The 19167-nt window shown below is 41.6% G+C and overlaps 2 protein-coding genes across 17 annotated transcripts in view; both read right to left on the bottom strand.

The window, feature by feature from the left end:
* The window catches only part of CNTN1 (contactin 1), a 178782-nt gene extending 177500 nt beyond the window's left edge, over positions 1-1282 (bottom strand). The window contains exon 1 of the mRNA XM_087933954.1: positions 1006-1282. The gene's annotated coding sequence lies outside the window, so the exon portion shown is untranslated. The remainder of the gene's footprint in view (positions 1-1005) is intronic.
* Positions 1283-12619: 11337 nt separating this feature from the next.
* The window catches only part of NRCAM (neuronal cell adhesion molecule), a 154055-nt gene continuing 147507 nt past the window's right edge, over positions 12620-19167 (bottom strand). For all 16 annotated transcript variants that reach the window (XM_087933943.1, XM_087933942.1, XM_087933948.1 and 13 more), the window contains one exon: positions 12620-15500. In XM_087933943.1, coding sequence (XP_087790069.1) covers positions 15263-15500 — 238 coding nt within the window. In that variant the 3' untranslated portion in view covers positions 12620-15262. The remainder of the gene's footprint in view (positions 15501-19167) is intronic.

A 19167-nucleotide genomic window follows, 5' to 3' on the forward strand; every position in this document is an offset into this window, starting at 1 on the left:
GTAAATTGCACTCGCACAACTCGCGCATGCGCGCGCAACACTAATGGACAGAACCGGTAGTTATACCAGTCAGATCCCCTGCCTCCTTTAAACCACGTTTTTTTCCCCTGTAAAATGTCACCACTCTTAAGCTTAAGATTGGCAATACAGAGATTCAGGTTCAAATCACGGAAACTCATTGAGAAGCTTCAGTCCTTTTCAGCCCATCCAACTTCACAGCTTTGTTGTTTGCAGGAGAGAAAGATCATAAACAAACAAATAATATTTACGCTTCTACAAATGAAGCAGAAGAGGAATCCTGCCTTTCTTTTTCTAGCTGTTTTCGACCAAAAGTGAGCCATTGAGAAAAGAGGACAGGAAATGTCAAGAACATTTTTCTTTTTTGCATGCCTAAGTTTGTTTTATAGAGCAAAATAATAAGGAAATGTGCATCACCTGGTGGCTGTGAGGATGTGCTCTTGAAATCAAATATTTTAATATGAAAAGAGACAAGCTTTAGAGAGGGAAATGAGGGTAAAGAGGCTAGGAAGCCCCTTTTGATGAAATGACACTAGATTATCTATCTCTGACCAATTTTCATAGCCCAAGCTGGCTGGAGCTGATTATTATTCCAGGCACAGATTCTTGCTGCTGCTGCTGCTGCTGCTGCAGCAGCACCCTCTGCAAAAAATCTACCGACACCCTTCTCCAAGACTTTGACTAGCATAGTTGACCTGCCGTCCTTCTCTCCATCCTTCCCCCCAGAATCTGACCTGCTGTCGGCCAGATTCGGCCTTTCCCGATAGATAGTAGGTGACTTTTCAGACACGCCCTTCCTTCGAAGGACGCATATTCCCTAAAAATGTTGAGGCACCATGATTCATCCTGGTACATCTGCCACTCCTCCCCACCACCACCACACACACACACACCGGGTTTGGGCAGGGTTTCCACCTGCTAATGAAAGCGGCTCCCCAGACCTGCATTTATGCAACGAAGAACAAGGAAAAAGCACCAATATCCTACCTGTGCGGTAGCAGCTCCTGGCAGAGGGATGGATGCGCACAGCTGGGCTGTCAGCTGAAGACTTCCCGCCTCAGCCGTAAGTACCTGGGAGTGCCTGGTCCACTCCGCTTGTCTTGACAGTTGCCCGCCCTCGCCGGAGGGGCTGTGGGCGGACCGAACCGATGGGGGGGGGGCCGGGGGGGCAGCAGGCCGAGGCTGGGAACCGAAGTAGCGCCGGTACTGATTGGACGAGGGTGATGTCACTCTTGGACCCGACAATCAGACCGGCGATGTTGGGTCGGAGCGGGGCTTTGCAGAAACCATTGCAACCTGCCAGCCGGTTGCAAAAAAAATAAAAAAGCCACGGACAGGTGGGAACCGGTGGGACTAAACCAGCCGACGCAACCGTTAGGTTTCCCCCCGGAGAGTCAGTGGTCCTGCTCCATCCATCCATCCCGCTCGCCCATCCTTGCTTCTAACTCGCGGTGACACATTATTGCGGATGCAAAAGCGACGCAGCAACCCCACCCGTCACCTCCGCCTTGTTGGGGGGAAGCAGCTCTTGGGTTTTTTTGCACATGCGCCCACAACGAGGCCCCGGCGGAGCGCACCTGCCTGCGCCCTGCATCGATCCGGGGCGCCGTTCCTAAGGAATTAGGGCGTGCCGAAATGTAGGTCGCGCGGGCGCAGCGCGGAAAGCACGGTTGGCTGTCATTGGGCTCGTTGGATATGAAAGCCAGAAAAACGTTACCCCCCCGGAAGGGTTGCACGCGTCGAATGTCAAGACCAGAAACATAAAATTGTGCTGAAATGAGTAGATTGCCATTTGAAATCAGAGAACAAGAAGATAAACAATGTTATGAAGTTTGGGATCTTTTTTTTATCCATGGTTAGATAATAAAAACATAATGATAGAATATTCAGATTTAGCATAAAAAATGTTTTTCTTAATATTATCTTTATCAAACATTATTAAGGTGGATTTGGTATGATCTTATGATTTATTGCAAAATAAATGAAGCAAACTATAGTTATCTCGTTAAAATGTGAATTAACAAAATTATAAATGTTTTTTTTTAGTGATGATATTAGGTTATACAATTATTGATTGATAATATGAGCTATTATGTAATATAATTATACTAGTGACTAGGAAATGGATGCACAAAAAAAGTGGTAAACCAATCGATGCACTGTATGTAAATTCATGAAGAAGGATATTTTTATGTTTTTTTGTGGTATGTTTATGTTTATTTTGTTATGTATGCTTATGTTTATCTTGTTATTAAAAAATAAAAAAAATTATTAAAAAAAAAGAACAGAAAAATAAAGGCGCAGGGGGAGAGAAAGAAAACGACAGGAAGTGAGAATTCAATATTCAACCTTCTAGATTATTGTGCTGATCGTTTTAAAAGAAAAAAGACCATTGTGTCAATTTTCCCTATTGTTACTTGCACTGTAGCTTGTTTTGAGGCACATTTCAACTATATTCTGGACTGAAGGGTTGTTTAACTCCCTTGTGTAGAAAGGAAGCAGGTAAACAAATTATTATAACAAAAATTGTGATTATATGAAAAAGACACAAGATTCAGTGTTTGTATGCTACAATAAAACATAGTTGATATTCCAATGTAGTACTTTGTAAGTTTTTTTTCTTCTCTTCTACGCTGTATAACCGAATACCTTCCTTGACTACAATATGTAAGAAACATACAAAAAGCAACAATTACATTCAGTGCCTTCTTTTGTTTCAATGTGACCGAGTGAAGTTTGCTATAATTTTCTGAAACTTTGAACTGAATGGGAGATCCATGGACATCCATAAGTCAATTTGTCCTGCTGGATTCAGACCAAAATATTTATCATTAAAATGTTTTATAATAAAACATTATTCATTTTAATGAAAAAGACAAGGATCTAGCAAAAAGTTTACTTCAGGAATGTTATTTGGAGATTATTATATCAAAATCCCTCAGACATTTATTTCCACATAATCCACAAGACAGACGTTGCTTTTTTTATAGCATCTCTTCTGCAAATCAGAGATATTCAGCATTGATGGTTATTTATTTATTTATTTTTATATATTAAATTTATATTCCCTCATCCTCAATCTCGCTGTTGAGAAATTCTTATTATGTTCTTATTTTACTAATTATTAATCCCCATAAATTAACTTTAGTATTTTGTTGGATCTTTGATGGTGACCTTTCTTGGTAACACATCTATATTAAATGGTATCTTTTGGGGACCATTTATAAATCACTGGTAGGAACAGTGATCAGCCGGCAGGTGGGGATGTCTGCCAGCAGCATTTCAGCCGCTTCTCAGTCCTCCGTAGCTTCCACGGTTCCCACGGGTGCTGGTGCCTCTCTCGCCAGCACCGCGTCTGAGTTGCTCCCGCTTTTCCCCTGTCCCCGTAACAACAGGAAAAAACATTTTGAGGTACCTGGGAGCGCTGTGCGCTGCGTTTTGGTTTAATCCCGAGCAGCTGGGTAGGCGTGAGAAGAGCCGAGCAGACGGAGGTGCTCCCAAGCCAATCCAACAAGCTCCTCCAGCACCTCCAGGGATGCTACCTGCAGACCAGATAACTCATGGATAGGCTTTTTACCCAGAACACGGATCCAATATCAGTGGATGCCAGCTCCAGCACCACCACCAATTTCCCCAGCCACAGCTGCACCCCCTCCACAATTCCCAGTCACTTTTGATGGCATCCCAGGCACACTGGCTTATTTCCCCAACCGGGTTTGGGTTTACATTGATCATTATGGGGCACAATACCAATCAGACCAGGACCTGATTACAGCCATTTTGGATAACATGAAAGAAGGGGAAGTGGCCAATGGACCATCCAACTCCATGTTGAAGGAGCTCCTGAGTTGGGAGATGTGGATGAGTTTGTGTCATCCTTGAGGGAACATTTCGAAGACCCGGAGAATCGAGAAGAGGCTGAAGTGGAAGACAAAGCCAGCCACCAACCCAACTATAAAATGCTATTGATGCAGCCAACTCAGTCACAGAGTTTCTGAATGCCTTGCACCTGCACCCATCCCTCAAACAAGGACACCAGCCACACCTAAGCTGAAACAAACTCCCTGTAAACCACCTGAGAAAGGGAAGTTCGCATGGCAGGTCATGGAGGTTCCCCATCTCGCACTTGATGGGGGTTTAACTGCAACTCCTGAGCTGATTGACTCTGGAGGGAATGGCGATGAAGACCCAATGGTAGGTGGAGCCATCTGCTCTTTCTCCATAAAGACTCATATAAGGGTGCCCAGCACCGGAACCCAGGGGGAGCTTGAAGCCATAGACACCGAGTGCACTTGATGTCTAATCAGCCCCCAGATGGTTCAGAACTTAGGAATAAAAACCACAGCCCTGATCTGTCCTATTATCTGTTTTGAACAAATAGATGGTTCTCTGATCTTCAATCACTGAATCCATAAGGCTGGAGATAGGATGACATTGGGAAATCATATGATTTGTGATTGTCCCAAAAACGACAGAGTCATTCATTCTCAGGTTGGCTTGGCTAGACAAGTGGGTTCCTACCATCACTTGGGAAGAGGGCTACCATAAAATAAGGATAGGAATAGGACCTGAACCTTTCCCCTTTCAGTTTGAAAGCAAACAGCCTTTAAGACCCAAAGGCAACAGCCAAAGAGAGCAAGTGACTTCCACAAAAGAGGCACTCCCAGGTTGCGCACACTTACCCAAAAAGTATCAAGATTAGGCAGAGGTGTTCAGTGAGGAGGAATGAAACATACTCCCCCCTCACCAACCCACAGACAGCGCCATTGAGTTAACCCCTGGGGCAAAACTACCTAAACCAAAGATGTACTCAATGTCCCCAAGGGAGATGGATGAACTGAGAAAATACATAGACTCCAATTTAGCCAGAGGTTCATCTAACCAATGAATTCACAAGTCGCCACTCCAGTGTTCTTCAAAAAAAAAGAAAGGGGGGAGACTTTGCATTGATTTTCATGGATGAATACATTATGTGTACAGAATACCTACCCCCTCCCTCTAATGAAAGACTTACTAAACCATTTGGCAAAAGGCAAGATATTTACCAAACTAGATCTGCGAGAGGCGTACTATCAAGTCCAAATAAAGAGAGGGCAATGAATGGAAAACTGCATTAAAATTGCCCACTTGGCAGTTTTCAGTTCAAAGTGATGCCTTTCGGACTCCACAGAGCCACTGCATCGTTTATTCAACTGATAAATGTAGTACATGAGCATCTCTATAAAGGGTTCCTAGTTTACTTAGATGACATTCTCATCTTCACTGAGACCATGGAAGAGTATGTTAAACTGGTGCAGTAAGTGTTGAAAAAACTTCTCAATGCCAAACTTTATGTCAAACTATCAAAATGTGAATTCCATGAAAACTCACTGGAGGGGGGCAACATGACTCGCATCGGCTTGGATCACAAAAGGGGCATCCATGTCCGGGTGCTTTAGCACTGGTTCTGCAGAGAACAGTCGTTTCAGCTTTTCAAAGGTGGCTTAGCATTCCATGGACCACTCCAGCGGCTTACTAGACTTTGGTTTTGCCTCCCCCTTTGTTTTTAAGAGATTGGTGATAGGCATTGCTATTTTAGCAAAAGATGGGATGAATTGTCGGTAAAAGTTGGCAAATCCCAAAAAACTTTGAAGTTGTTTTTGGGTGCGCGGTGGGGCCCACTCTAACACAGCCTGCACCTTCTCTGGATCCATTTCAATGCCCTCGTGTGAAATGCGATACCCCAAATAGTTGATTTTCTCTTGATGGAACTCACATTTGGACAGTTTAGCATACAATTTAGCGGCTCTCAGTTTCTGTAGTACTGAACGCACCAGTTTCACATGTTCATCCCAAGTTTCCGTGTAAATAAGGATGTCATCAAGGTAAACCAAAACCCTCTTTTATAAATGTTCATGTAGCACCTGACTGATCATCTGCATGAATACGGCTGGAGCCCCCTGTAGGCCAAAGGGAAGAACATTGAACTGGAAACAACCCATCGGGCAATTAAAAGCAGTTTTCCACTCATCTCCTTCTTTAATTCGGATTCGGTAGTACGCTTCTCTCAAGTCCGTTTTCGTGAAACTTTTCCTTTTAGCCAGGTGGGCTAGCATGACCTTCATCAGGGGGAGGGGGTACACATTTTCCACAGAAATTGCATTCAGGTTTCTATAGTCCACTACCAAATGCTTGGGGCCATCTTTCTTTTCATGGAACAGCACTGGGGCCGCTACCCGAGGTCTAGCGGGTTGGATGAAACCACGTTTCAAGTTTTTATCAATAAACGGTCTCAACTCTTCCAATTCCCATGGTGTCATTGAATACAGCTTCGGTTTTGGGAGCATCACCCCAGGCAAAATTTCAATACTACAATCTGTTGACTGATGAGGGGGAAGCTCATCTGAAGCCTTTTCGCTGAACACTTCTTTTAAGTCCCAATATTCTTTCGGAATTTTTTCCTCCCCCTCCAAGTCCTCGGTGCCTGTGGAGGCTAGCTCAACCGGATTCTGAAGCTTCTGCTGGGATTGCCCCTCCCCTTCTGGTCACTGATAGGTGTGTATGCGCAATGACCCCTTCCTCCAGTTCACATGGGGATTCCACTTCTGGAGCCAGGGCAATCCCAGTATTAGCGGTTGCTCCATCCCAGGGGCCACAATAAAACACAGAGTCTCTTTATGCTCTCCCATGGTCATTTCTAGGGGTTCCATTATGAAACGTGCAGGGCAACCTCCCGCCACTGAACCATCCAATTGGCAAAAAGCTATGGGCGTTTCTAAAGTTCTCAGTCTGAGGCCCATTTCCTCAACTACTTTCATGTTGATTACATACCTCGTGCACCCAGAGTCTAGCAAGGCTAGCATCTCCCCTTCGGCCCCTGAAGTGGACACCCTCAGTCTTACTGGAATGGTCATGGGGCCCTTGTTTGGACTTACCATGAAGTTGTCTTCTGAGTCAGATTCACTCACTTCAGGGGAGGTCGGAGGTCCCAGCTCCTCTCTTCCTGGAGGGGCGACCTCTACAAACTCCCCCGTCTTTAGCGCAGTTTCGCGAGGCTTGGCTGGGGGGTTTTCAGGTTTCCTCCCTCCTTTTTGCGCCCCCTTGGGATCCAGCTTGACCCTGCAGTCCGCAATCCGGTGGCCCTCCTTCCCACATCGGAAACAGGCAGTGGATTTGGGTCTTGCCATCACTCCTCCCTTTGGGGGTTTTGGGGCCTCTTGGAAACATTGGGGGGATGGCTTGCTCCATCCAGAACCCCCCCCGGCATCTGCTTTGGGTCAAATCTATTTCCACTTCTTCTGCCAGCAAATACCACATCTGCAAATCATTGGGGTCCCTTCTGGAAATGAGCCTCTGGTATACATCCTTATTTAGCCCATCCTTGTATGCTTCTATCAGGGCTCCCTGGGACCAGCCTCGGATATGGCACGCCAGCTGTCTAAACTCTTGGGTGTAGTCGGCCACTGACCTCCTGCCTTGATTTATGGTTTTCATTCTGATCCTGGCCTTTCGCTCTGCCAGCGGGTCCTCAAATCTTGCCCGCACCACGGTCATGAAAACATTATAGTTCAGCAGTTGTGGGGAGTTATCATTATACAAAGTCACCATCCACTCTGCAGCTATTCCCTCCAGGGCCCTGGTAACACATCTCACTTTGGCTGCTTCAGAGGTGAACTCTTCCCCATATTCTTCCATATAGCTCCAAACTTGTGCTAGGAAGAAACCCAAGTCTTTGGGATTTCCCCCAAACTTCAGTTCTAACAGAGGCAACTTGAGAGCTCTGCATCTTCTAGGGATCACACCTCCCGCTGGGGGCCCCGGGGCTGCAACTGGTTGCTGCACTGGCACAGGCTGAATTATGGGGGTGGGGGAAGCTTGGCTGCTTCTGGCTGAACTTGCTCCCCCTTCCCCTTCATACCTTGATGCGGCATGGGGTTGTCCAAATGCCTCATTAAGAAGATGCCTGGCTTGATCCAGTAATAATTTTCTTCTTTCCTTCTCTTGCCATGGCTCCTCTCTCCCACGCCTTCGGGTAATGGTGATTCCAGGAGTGGGTGGGATCTTCAGGATCCTTCCAGCCAACACCCAATGACCACCTGGGTTTCTCAGCTGGAAACTCTTCCAGGGTAAGGTCCGCTAGCAATTCAGCTGCTGGCACCTCCGGTATCAGCAAAGGTTGCCCCCCCACAGCGCCTAGATCCTCCTGATCACTAGCTGAAGATGACATGACATCAAACCCCCTCGGAAGAAAACTGGATATTTTCTCCAGGTGGGCTGGTGATGAGATTCAGAATAATGTCAGTCGGTGCTCCATTCAAAATCCAAGAAAGAAATACTTAGACTCCATAAATTAAGAGAAAAGAATTCTTTTACTGAAAAATGAAGTGGTAGCATCAAATAGGATTCTGAGTCTGAGAATTTAGGCGCACAGATCACATATACAAAGTGATGAAGTCGTTCCCACCCCCCATAGTTCAAAAGATTCCTCCAATTAAAAGTTCTGAATATGATCACGTGGACATCTTCAGGTGGTGATGAGGCCTCTATCCGTTGACCTTGGCATATTTTGATAAAGTTTGCAGCTGCGCAGAGAAAAGAAAGCTAAGCGAGAAATAGAAACCTAAAAGCAGGAATTTATACTCCCCCCACTCCTAATTTACACAACACAAAAATGTAACACCTCCAGCTCTCTTCCCAGACCATATCCCCCCTCCCCCCGTTACTTATGGCAGCCAAAAAATGCAAGGCAGTAGATCTTGAAGGCTGACACTTTCTGGCATATCCCTTGTTCAGACTACAACAGTGTCAAGGAGGAAGTAATTAAGCCCATGTTCCCAGCCTCCCAATTAGCGGCTAAAGTTGTCACACACTCTCAGACAAAGAACAACCCCTCCACCTTAGACAACAACCAGAGTTCAAAAATGCCCTGGAAACAGATAAGTAGTTTATTACCAATAGATACATTTGCATAATAAAAGATGGGTTAGTTTGGTTGGAGAATAAGTTGTATGTCCCGGGTAGAGAAAGGCTGAAAGTTATGCAAGCTTGTCATGACTCCAAATTAACTGGTCACTTTGGTTTTGTAAAACCGAAGTATATTCGCTGTATTTACTGAAACAGCAACTTTGGTAGCCCTCATTTTAAAAAGACATAGAAAGCTGTGTAGCAAGCTGCCCCTTTTGCATTGCCACGAAATAAACGCAGGCGGGGGAAAACCCCGGTCTACCTCAGCCAGTGGCTGCCCCTTCAGCGCCATGAACAGAGATCTCCATAGATTTCATTGTAGAATCATCCAAGAGCTCTGGAAACACAGTGATCTGGGTTGTCACAGACCTTTTCTCAAAGCAGGTTCACTTCATCCCATGACAAAAGATCCCTATGGCCAAAGTCATAGCTAAGCTGTTTTTGGTTCACCTTAGACCACTTGCATGGGTCCCCACAACATATTATTTTGGACAGAAGGGTTCAGTTCACATCCAAGTTCTGGAAAGCCTTTTTGGACCTACTCAGAAACAAACAGGGACTTAGTTTTAGTCATCATTCACAAACAGGCGGGGCCATGGAATGAACTCAGTTCTAGCACTATACCTGCGTTGTTTTATTAACTATCGGCAGGACAACTGGATCAAGTGATTGCCTTTTGCGGAAGTGGCCTGTAACAGGTTTTGCCCCATTCAGAGTGGCCACAGGGCAAGAATTTAATGCTATGCCTGAGTTACCCTCACATGAACCAGAAATCCCCTCTTTACAACAGTGGATCAGTCATTTGCAATGATTTGGCCAGTGGTTCTGCAAAGCCTTGGGTGAAGCCAAGGCTGCTTATAAAGCACAAGTGGATAAGAAATGAATAGAACCTAAGTGGGAGGACAAATTTTACCTTTCCACCAAGTTTATAAAATCTTTGCAGCAGTCTAAAAAGCTGTCATTCTAGTGAGATGATTGAAGAGATGAAATTTCTATCTCCCGCATTGCTATACTGTGAGAGGGGTTTTGTTTGCACTTCTTTAAATGGCTGTTTTTAAATGGTAAAATTTAGTTCCTGCCTAGACCTCTTGCTATTACAAACCTTTCAATAAAAGTTCCTTTTGGAACAATTTCAGTTTTAAGAGTCCTGTTTTCTTGGGAACGTTAGAGAGGTAAGATCTTACACTTTCTTTCCTGCAGCCACCCTCCATTTTATTTCCAATGTCTTTCTCCCGGCTTGGAAGTGGACTGGATTTTTCTTCCAACAATACCATAATGATGTTTTAAAATAAAAATAGGCTTCATCTTTTTAAATGAAAAAATGCGATTTCATTTCACAGACTGGGGCCCAGACATTTCACCTGCATCACAATGTTGTGACATTAGCTTTCCCATTTCATTGCTCAATTAGTATTATTCTCTTCATTTGAGTGCTATTACTTAGAGTAGTAACCTGGTTAAGATTGATGAAACCCATAGATGGAAGGTGACTGCAAAACAAAGCCCTGGTTTATATGCTATACCATAATGTATTTGTTTGGTTTATAAATGTAGTGCTATGTCACATAGTACCATTTTCTGTAACTCTATAGAAATAATGTTGACGTTGGAAACTACAATTCAGTTAGAATGCTAAAGTAGAATCAGGAGACTGACATTCAAGGTTAGATTTTTCATAGGGTCACTTTAGGCCAGTCAATATCTCATACCTCAATTCATCTCACAATATGTGGTGGAATATGACCCCCTGGATGAAAGTTAGATAGCAATCCAATGAATGGATCAATACTGTAAGAAATGTATCTATATTTGTGTCACATGCATTCAAAGTTATTATATGAACATAATGATTTAAGTGAATAAACTGCTGTTTATCACATCTTGGCATTAGTTAATAATCATGTTTTTCCAAATTATGTCAAATAAATCTCAAGAATCTCCATCATATACATATTGTGTGTGTGTGTGTGTGTGAGAGAGAGAGAGAGAGGGAGGGAGGAGAGAGAGAGAGAGAGAGGAGGGGGAGAGGGGGGCTGTGAGTTGCCTGGAAATATAAATTTATTTAATAATTTAAATAAATTATACACACACACTATTGGGGTGGGCCTCAAAAATTTTAGCAAAGGGTTTTTTACCCAGTTGCTGGGTGGGCGGTGCCAGCCAAGAGGGGGATCTTAGCTAGGGGCTCTCTCAAACCCCTGCGAACCCTCAACAGCCCACCCCTGTCCATCTATCATCTCTATCCATCCATCCATCCATCCATCCATCCATCCATCCATCCATATGATTTATTTAATAAATCAATTATATATGTACGTATGTGGTATGATTTTATATTCTCTGTCTGTCTCCGTTTCCGTCATATCTGTATATCGGTATCTATATCTCTTGGACAAAGAATAAAACTATAGCTTTGTTGCATTTGAATCAGCCTGCTTCTAATATTGCTATATTTAGGTTGTTTCCACAGAAATTGATTAATGATATATAAAGGCATAGATCTTTCTAATGGTAGTTTAATACTCTGATGATGTCAGCAGAGGCTGATGGAAACTTAGTAAGTATAATAAATATAATTAGTTCCAGAGATTGCAAGATGTCTGTTTCTTCTTTTACACAGACACACAGACACATACCACACATATAGTCATATAGCCACATAGCCCCCCACACACATATATGTGACTATGAACGTATTAATGCAATTACTTTACTATATTTTGTTGGCAGTTATGACAGGAGGAGGAGGAGGAGGAGGAGGAGGAAGAAGGAGAAGGAGAAGGAGAAGAAGAAGAAGAAGAAGAAGAAGAAGAAGAAGAAGAAGAAGAAGAAGAAGAAGAAGAAGAAGAAGAAGAAGAAGAAGAAGAAGAAGAAGAAGAAGAAGAAGAAGAAGAAGAAGAAGAAGAAGAAGTTGTTAATACGTCACCTCCTCCCTTAGCAGTGAAATTAGCTTTTCCCTAGATTGTCTTGGGCTCTTTATATGCAGCAAAATGGATGGAAGCAGTGGTGGGATTCAATTTTTTTTAACTACTGGTTCTGTGGGCGTGGCTTGGTGGGCGTGGCAGGGGAAGGACACTGTAAAATCTTCAGTCTGAGGTGGTATTTTCCGGTTCTCTGAACTACTCAAAATTTCCACTACTGGTTTTCCAGAACTGGTCAGAACCTGCTGAATACCACCTCTGGATGGAAGTTGTAAAACTATATGAAGAAAAATACGATAATGATAAAAGATAAGCCCTTCTGGGGATATTTTGTAGGGCAGTGCATACTTTGAAAAAGATTAGAAAGAAGTACTTCAGATTTTACAACAGCAAAGCACCTCTCTACTCAAGCAGCCTGTCTTATTGAGGCTTATGCTTGAAGTTTGAAAAAGTAGAATGACATTTCTGCTTAAAGAATTGCTAAATGAATAGAAGTATTTCTTCCAAATCATTTTTGAAACCTGTAAAGCACTAAAAATGTAGGTCATATTGAAATGTTAATTCCATTCTAAGCTTTGTGTTCTGATAGATTTTGACAGATATCTCTTTATATCTCTTACACGCTAATGCAGAAAATGGTAAAATGTTCTTACTTTTATTTAGTTTTATTTAATGATATTTTGATATGGTAAAACTATCTCCTGAGCTCTACAGGCAAACAATATACTGAGAACAAGTGAAATTTTAAAACCACATTTATTTTAATACAAAATGTGTTGCATCATTACAGAAGTAACCTTAACTGTGTATCTTCATATGCATGGATAATCTTCATATCTCCATTTAATTGTAAACTTATACTGGTTTCCAATACTGTTGGAATATCTTGGTAGAAATTTTCCCTTTTGTGCTTTTTCAATTAGTGCTCTACAGCTACTTTATTTTTGGACTGCTAATGAGATGGGTTTGAAAATTGTGCTTTACATACACAGTATATGCATCAAAGTTGCAAATATATTGTGATCTCAAATATTAGATGCACTTGGTCACACATTAATGCTGTGCAATTTCTAAATAAGATGTTAATCATTCTTATGATAAAACAGAAGCATCACACAGTAATAAACCTTAGCACATTACCTGAAAAACTGCAATGGGAAAAGTAATTTTTCATTGTCCCAGACTGAATTTATATGCATTTTGAATTTAAAATACCAAGCACTTTATTGGTTAAAGTACTTCTTACACAGTACAACCAAAATATTTTTATTTATGACACCTAATAGCATATAGCATCTACACTTTAAGTGTATGTACAAATTCAACAAAATATCTACATATAAAAGCTTACTTAAAATTAAACTTGATGCAAGTTATGAAAAACCAATTGATTGGCAAATGAAACTGGGCATTTTTCAACCAAAGGTTGTTATATAACATTTTATATTTGGAGGTAAACCAATGATAATTTTGTGCGTGCATGTGTGTGTTTATGAGAGGGAATTTGCAATTAATGTGAGGCCATTTAAATAAAATTAAACTTAGCATTTATTAAATGATTTAACTCTTTTGTAGAATTCTATACCCTGTTTCATGCCAAGCTATATTCTGATTTTCTGACTGAGAGATAAATATGCTATTGTGAGGATGCTGTATTAGCATATTATTTTGAGAATTTACATTAGCAAAATATACTAATGCAGCATTTTTTTATAAGTCACATAAGATCATAAAAATGCAAGTTATATTTTATAGTTATCTCCATAAATAAAGAAATCTCAATGAGTGTTAATGTAACTTAAATACAAACCACTCCTAATCAAATCAACATATCTGGGTATTTGAAAGTGATTAAATTACTTTGGCAATTAATTGCACACTGTTAAGTCAACTGAGTTGGACAAAATACATTGGGAACATCCCTGCGAGTACTCTTTCTGCATTTGTTTGGTGTTTGCTTAAATACCACCATGTTTACCATGTTTAGAAAGCTTCCTGATAGATGATACCAGTTATAGTACATAATGATCCGTGTATATATCATTTCTTCAGTGAAAGAAGAAAAGGGGTGGACTGATAAAGAAATTCTTTCTTGATGTAACCTGAATATACTTAATCTTATATTGAATTTGTATAACCCACACATGATACAATGGATGGAGAAAACCCAGATGGCCGGAACCTATCACCTCTGAGAGGCACAGCCAGGAGATGAGAAGACCATAAAAATTCCCCAGTGAGATGTGTCCTGGGAATCTCTGGAAAAGTTTGTTCTAAAAAGGGGGTGGAGGGAAATTAGGTATGCCCTGGGAAATTGTGAAAACGATCATTTCTACAGAAGGGGTGGGGTGGGGAATTAACATACTGGCTTTTGTTTCACTAAATACACATCAAGATAAGGGGAGGGGTTCTAAACTCCCTTATCTATCCCTGTATGCCTGAGGGACCTTAGCCGCTGCTTTGAACCCCTACATGAATTGTCTCATCTCAATAAAGGATTCCTTTTGATACATTTGGTTTTCAGAAGTTCATTCTTGTTAATTGAATGGGAAAATGGTTAATTGAACGGGAAAAAGTTCTGTAGCCTGACATGCACATTATTTGAAGGTACTGAATATATTTTGCCATGTACACTTCTGGTCTAACTTTTTATAATTTGAAAATGTTACATCCATAAATGTACAACTCCAAAATGAATTATAACAAAAGAAAATGTAAAACCCAATGGGTACTATATTTCAAAAAATAGAAGACTGTGGTGCAGTAATACTTTGTAATTAAAAAGCTTATAAAATAAGAGAAAGAAAAAGCAGGTATCAGAATCTCAGTTAGCATCAGAAAATGTAAGTGTCATACTTAGTCATTTTCAATCATATACTGTACATCCTGTTCCTAACTGTCTTGCAAGAGACATAATGACATTAAGCTAGACATTGTCACCAATTTCACAGCAATGTCCACAAAGACATTGAAGTTCTATATAATACTACTATAACACTCTGACAATGGGAATGGACTTGAGGGATTTAGTTGAAGACTGTTTAACAAATTATGAAAAACCATTTTCACTGGCATAACTGATTTTTTTTTATATATATGCAACACTTTGCATGCATTATACTGCATTTGCAGTATTAACTTGGTCACACATTAAGGGTTCCTCATCTTAACATCTTTATAAACAAATGCTGTGTAAAATGCTTCAAGTTTTGCATTCTGATTTAGATTTACTTTTGTTATAAATTCTAGCAGTTTCATCTATATGCACTTATAGGAAAAAAAACACTTCATTGGTTAGAATATTTGTTTCTTTTCTTATCCGTAATTAGGGGAACAAATATGAAGGTGATGTAGATGTTGATATGGAATAGTTTATTTAATTAGACAAATGAATTCATTGCATTAACTGGGGAAGGAGCTTCAGAACTTTCGTTTCCTTCTGCGGGTTCTTTCTCTTTTTTCCCACTATATTGTCCAATAAAGGAGCCATCCTCGTTGAACTGGCCATTGACTCCTTCTCCATAATCAACTAAACTATCATCACTATCTTCCTTTTTCACAGTCCTGTCTGAGGGCGACCTGCTACCTTTTTTCAGAGGCTTGTGATCATCCGCGTCACTGAAAAAAATAAAATAAAGGAGCCGTCTTTTAGAAACAATTGCAACAAATATATTTTCTATAGTTAACTAAGAAATAAATGATGCATACTGATTTTTGCCAACATTTAGTTATTGCATGATAAACACAAATTAATAGAATACCTGGTACAATCATGGATTAACCACAAAAAGCTTCCAGTAGCGGAACAGCATTCTTTACTTCAAATTTTGTACCAGAATAAAAAAATTGCAAGCATTAGATATGGCATTTCAGTCTTCCAATATAAAAGCTATTGTGCATTGAAATTAGTTTGTTAAATTTCTTAATTTTCTTCATATGAATTAGAAATGATTTTGATTATATGAAAACCTTGATTCCTTCATTAGGAAAATAAAATAAACATGTTCTGATTGCCATTAGCAATTTGTTATGTTACACATACCAGGGTTGAATATTTAACCTTACATTTTAAGAAACATACTGTATATATTTCATTAAAAGGGTACTGAAGAGAGAAATGAAAATAGCCTAAGAAGAAAAGCAGACTCTATACCTTGACAGCGATCAGTATTTAACTGAATGAGAATGAGAACTCAATCATACATTTAAATGTTTCTACAGAATGAATAAATATTTTTATAAATAGTTGTTGCCAGGTTTGGATAAAGTCACAGATGTTATCTAAAGCTACTGGAGAAAGTGCACAATTATATAAAAATATATATTTTGCTGCTCTGCTGAAATGACAACAACATTGCAGCTCCCAATTTAGTAATTAGCTATGCAGAAATTTTTAATAATGTGTCATTCAGGTACACAAGGTTCTTACCTTACTCCAAAGCAAGTAATGCACACGTATTTATGTTGTATGGGAGCAGTGACGCCTTGGTTACATTATTTTAACAGATACAATTGTGTACTATCTTAACAATGTAGAATTCATTTATATAGAAATTGATTCCTTGCTATTTTATATACTGAGCTAGATGTATTGGTGAATTTATTTTACAAATCAGTATGTCATGGATTTATCTCCGGTTTATGTTACTATAGAGGCACAGACTTCAACAGTATCTGGTAATGAATCAATTCTAAGTGTATCAAATAAACATGGTGAATATTTGAGTGGTTTTATACCTTTATTTTCATTCTATTTCTATAAAAAGTTACACACTATTGTCTATGGTAGGACTTTCTTTTTTTACCTGGTAGCTGTCAGCCACAGATTCCCCAGCATGGGTTTCTGCAGCATGTTTGCTATCATCTCCCATAGAAACGGGTCTTGGGCACTTGGGATGGAGAAGTGAACTGGTGTGTAGCAGTCCCATGAGAACTGGAAGGCAGGTTTGTACTCATGAATTATGGTGGTGATGAGTGGAGCTTTTTATACTCTGTCAAGATCAACCATCCGGAGACTCCAAATGCACAAAATACCAAATACACAAAAAGAGGAGCTTTCCCACAACATCATGCTGAAGGTTGATTGGAATCTCAGTGCTGAACCCTGGGGGGGGAGGGATTTAGGTGTCTTTCAAGGTGTAACCTTCATGTGTTTTGAATCAGATCTTGCCTTGCTTTTGCTGCTATCATTTCAAACTTAGTAAAAGTACCTCTTCTTTAATTCAATGGAGTTGGGGGGTGGGTGGGTTTTTTTTTGAATTGTGAAATGAGGCAGGCCTGAACTGCTTTATCAGCCAACCCAGAGACCCTCGTCTACCGTGAGGGTTGAACACTCAATGTCAACCCACAGGAGTAACCGGGAAGAGTTCAGAGCACTGGGATCGACCTCTCCTCGGCCATGACAGAGCTGTTATGAGAAGGAGTGTGGAGGTACTGCAACTCAATGAGAAGCCAGTCTAAGCCAGATGGTCGCTAGGTGTAGGATGGCTGGAAGACTATGAAGAGCACCCACCAGGGCTGACCTTCACCAGAGGGGTGACTTTGCTCTGCCTGACTCCGACAAGGAGGACCTCATGCTGAGCCATGCATTCCTACTGCTATATGAGGTGATCAACAGATCTTGGGAAACCCTTGCCCAGAAGCCTGCCCAGCCATCGCATGGAGAGACCAGCCTGGAGAAGGGGGAGTGGCTGCTTCCACAGTCAAGTCAGTGACCTCTGTTGCTCCTCAGGGAGCAGCTCCAGTTGTATCTCTGACATGCTCCTGCCTCATCACCCCAAGACTGCCATAGAAATCCTCCCCGGGGAGAAATTCCCCAAGCCTGTTTGATGATTTCACAAGAGTTGGATGAACTTTATGGATAAGAATTTGTAGCGGGGATTCATCCAACCAGCTAGACTGCTGGTGGCCACTTGTTCTGGTTAGCCCGCAGCAGGTATAGATGGCTGAGGACAGTGAGGACTCAAATGAGAGGCCAGGACCATTAGGGAGTGGGCTGCTGCCTTCAGAGATTGTGGGGGCTGGCAGCAGTGATGAGGAGGTTCCAGAGGAGCCTGTGCCAAGTGCGTGTGCACGAAGGATTGCTCAGAGGAAAGAACAGTTACAATAGAACGGCCGACTCGGGAGTAAGGCTGCAAGGTAATTGCCCCTCCTTCAAGAAGATAAAAGCCGGCTGTGAAATTAACCTTCTTTGCAGAAGACAAAGAAGTTTTGAACACAGCCTCGTGGACATTGAAGTTGGTATTTGAAGACTCTTGTAAACTATTTCTTATCTGTTGTTTTTTGTCAGACTTGAAAAAAATTGGTAAGGGTCTTTCTTATCAGAGCTAATTAGTTGGAAGCAGCCTTTTATCTGTGAAGAAAGAGGATTCTTAGCTGAAACTTAAACAGATTGTACTGCTGCCTTTGTCTTGTGTTTGCTTTCTTGGAACCAGGTTTGGGTCAGAACACCACTCCAGTGTTGTTTCATGAAAATAAGGATCGGTCTCTTCATCTCTGCATGGATTATAAAGGGTTAAATGGTGTGTGTGTGTGTGTGTGTGTGTGTGTGTGTGTGTGTGTGTGTACATTTAGCCAAAGGAAAAGTCTTTACTAAGCTGGACTTGAGGGAAGCTTACTGTAGAGTTCACATTAAGGAGGGATGAATGGAAAACTGAGAAGGGGGACTGGCAGGATTGAACAAGCCACCCCGATTCAGGGGAATGTTTGATGGGGACCCAGACCAATTGGCTCTATTCCTTGACTCCGCTGGAATCCATTTAGACTGCTATGGACACATCTACCTATCTCATAGATCCATGGTGAATGCCCTTGTCATGGGACTGGAGGGAGAAGCAGAAGAGTGGCAGCCCTCCATACGAGAGCCCCCTAGCTGCAAGACGTTGACGAATTCCTGCAAGAACTGGAAACCAGGAGGATGACTAGTATGCGGGGGACATGGAGTTTAAAGCAGAGAGGGCAACCCATTAAAGAACACAATTGTGAGTTCAGAAGGGTCATGGGGAAGCTATCGCCTTGTCCAGAGGAGCTACTAGTCTATCTTTTCAGAGAGCCCGGATAAGTAGATCAGGAAAATCACCATCTATCGGGACATTCCAAATTGGTTCTTTGACTGGTTTCAAGTGGCAATTAAGGTTGACAGCGGCTTGTGTGCAAATTACATGCAGAGGCAGCTGGGCCCTAGAGAGAGAGAACAACCAGACTGGAGACCATCTGGCCAACGGGAAGCCGTGGCAGCCCAGCCAGACACAAGATCAACCCCCTCCCCCTCATGAAGGACATGCTA

The sequence above is a fragment of the Pseudonaja textilis genome, chromosome 5, assembly GCF_049901715.1.
Source record: "Pseudonaja textilis isolate UNSWEBS1 chromosome 5, rPseTex1.2, whole genome shotgun sequence".
Lineage (NCBI taxonomy): Eukaryota > Metazoa > Chordata > Lepidosauria > Squamata > Elapidae > Pseudonaja > Pseudonaja textilis.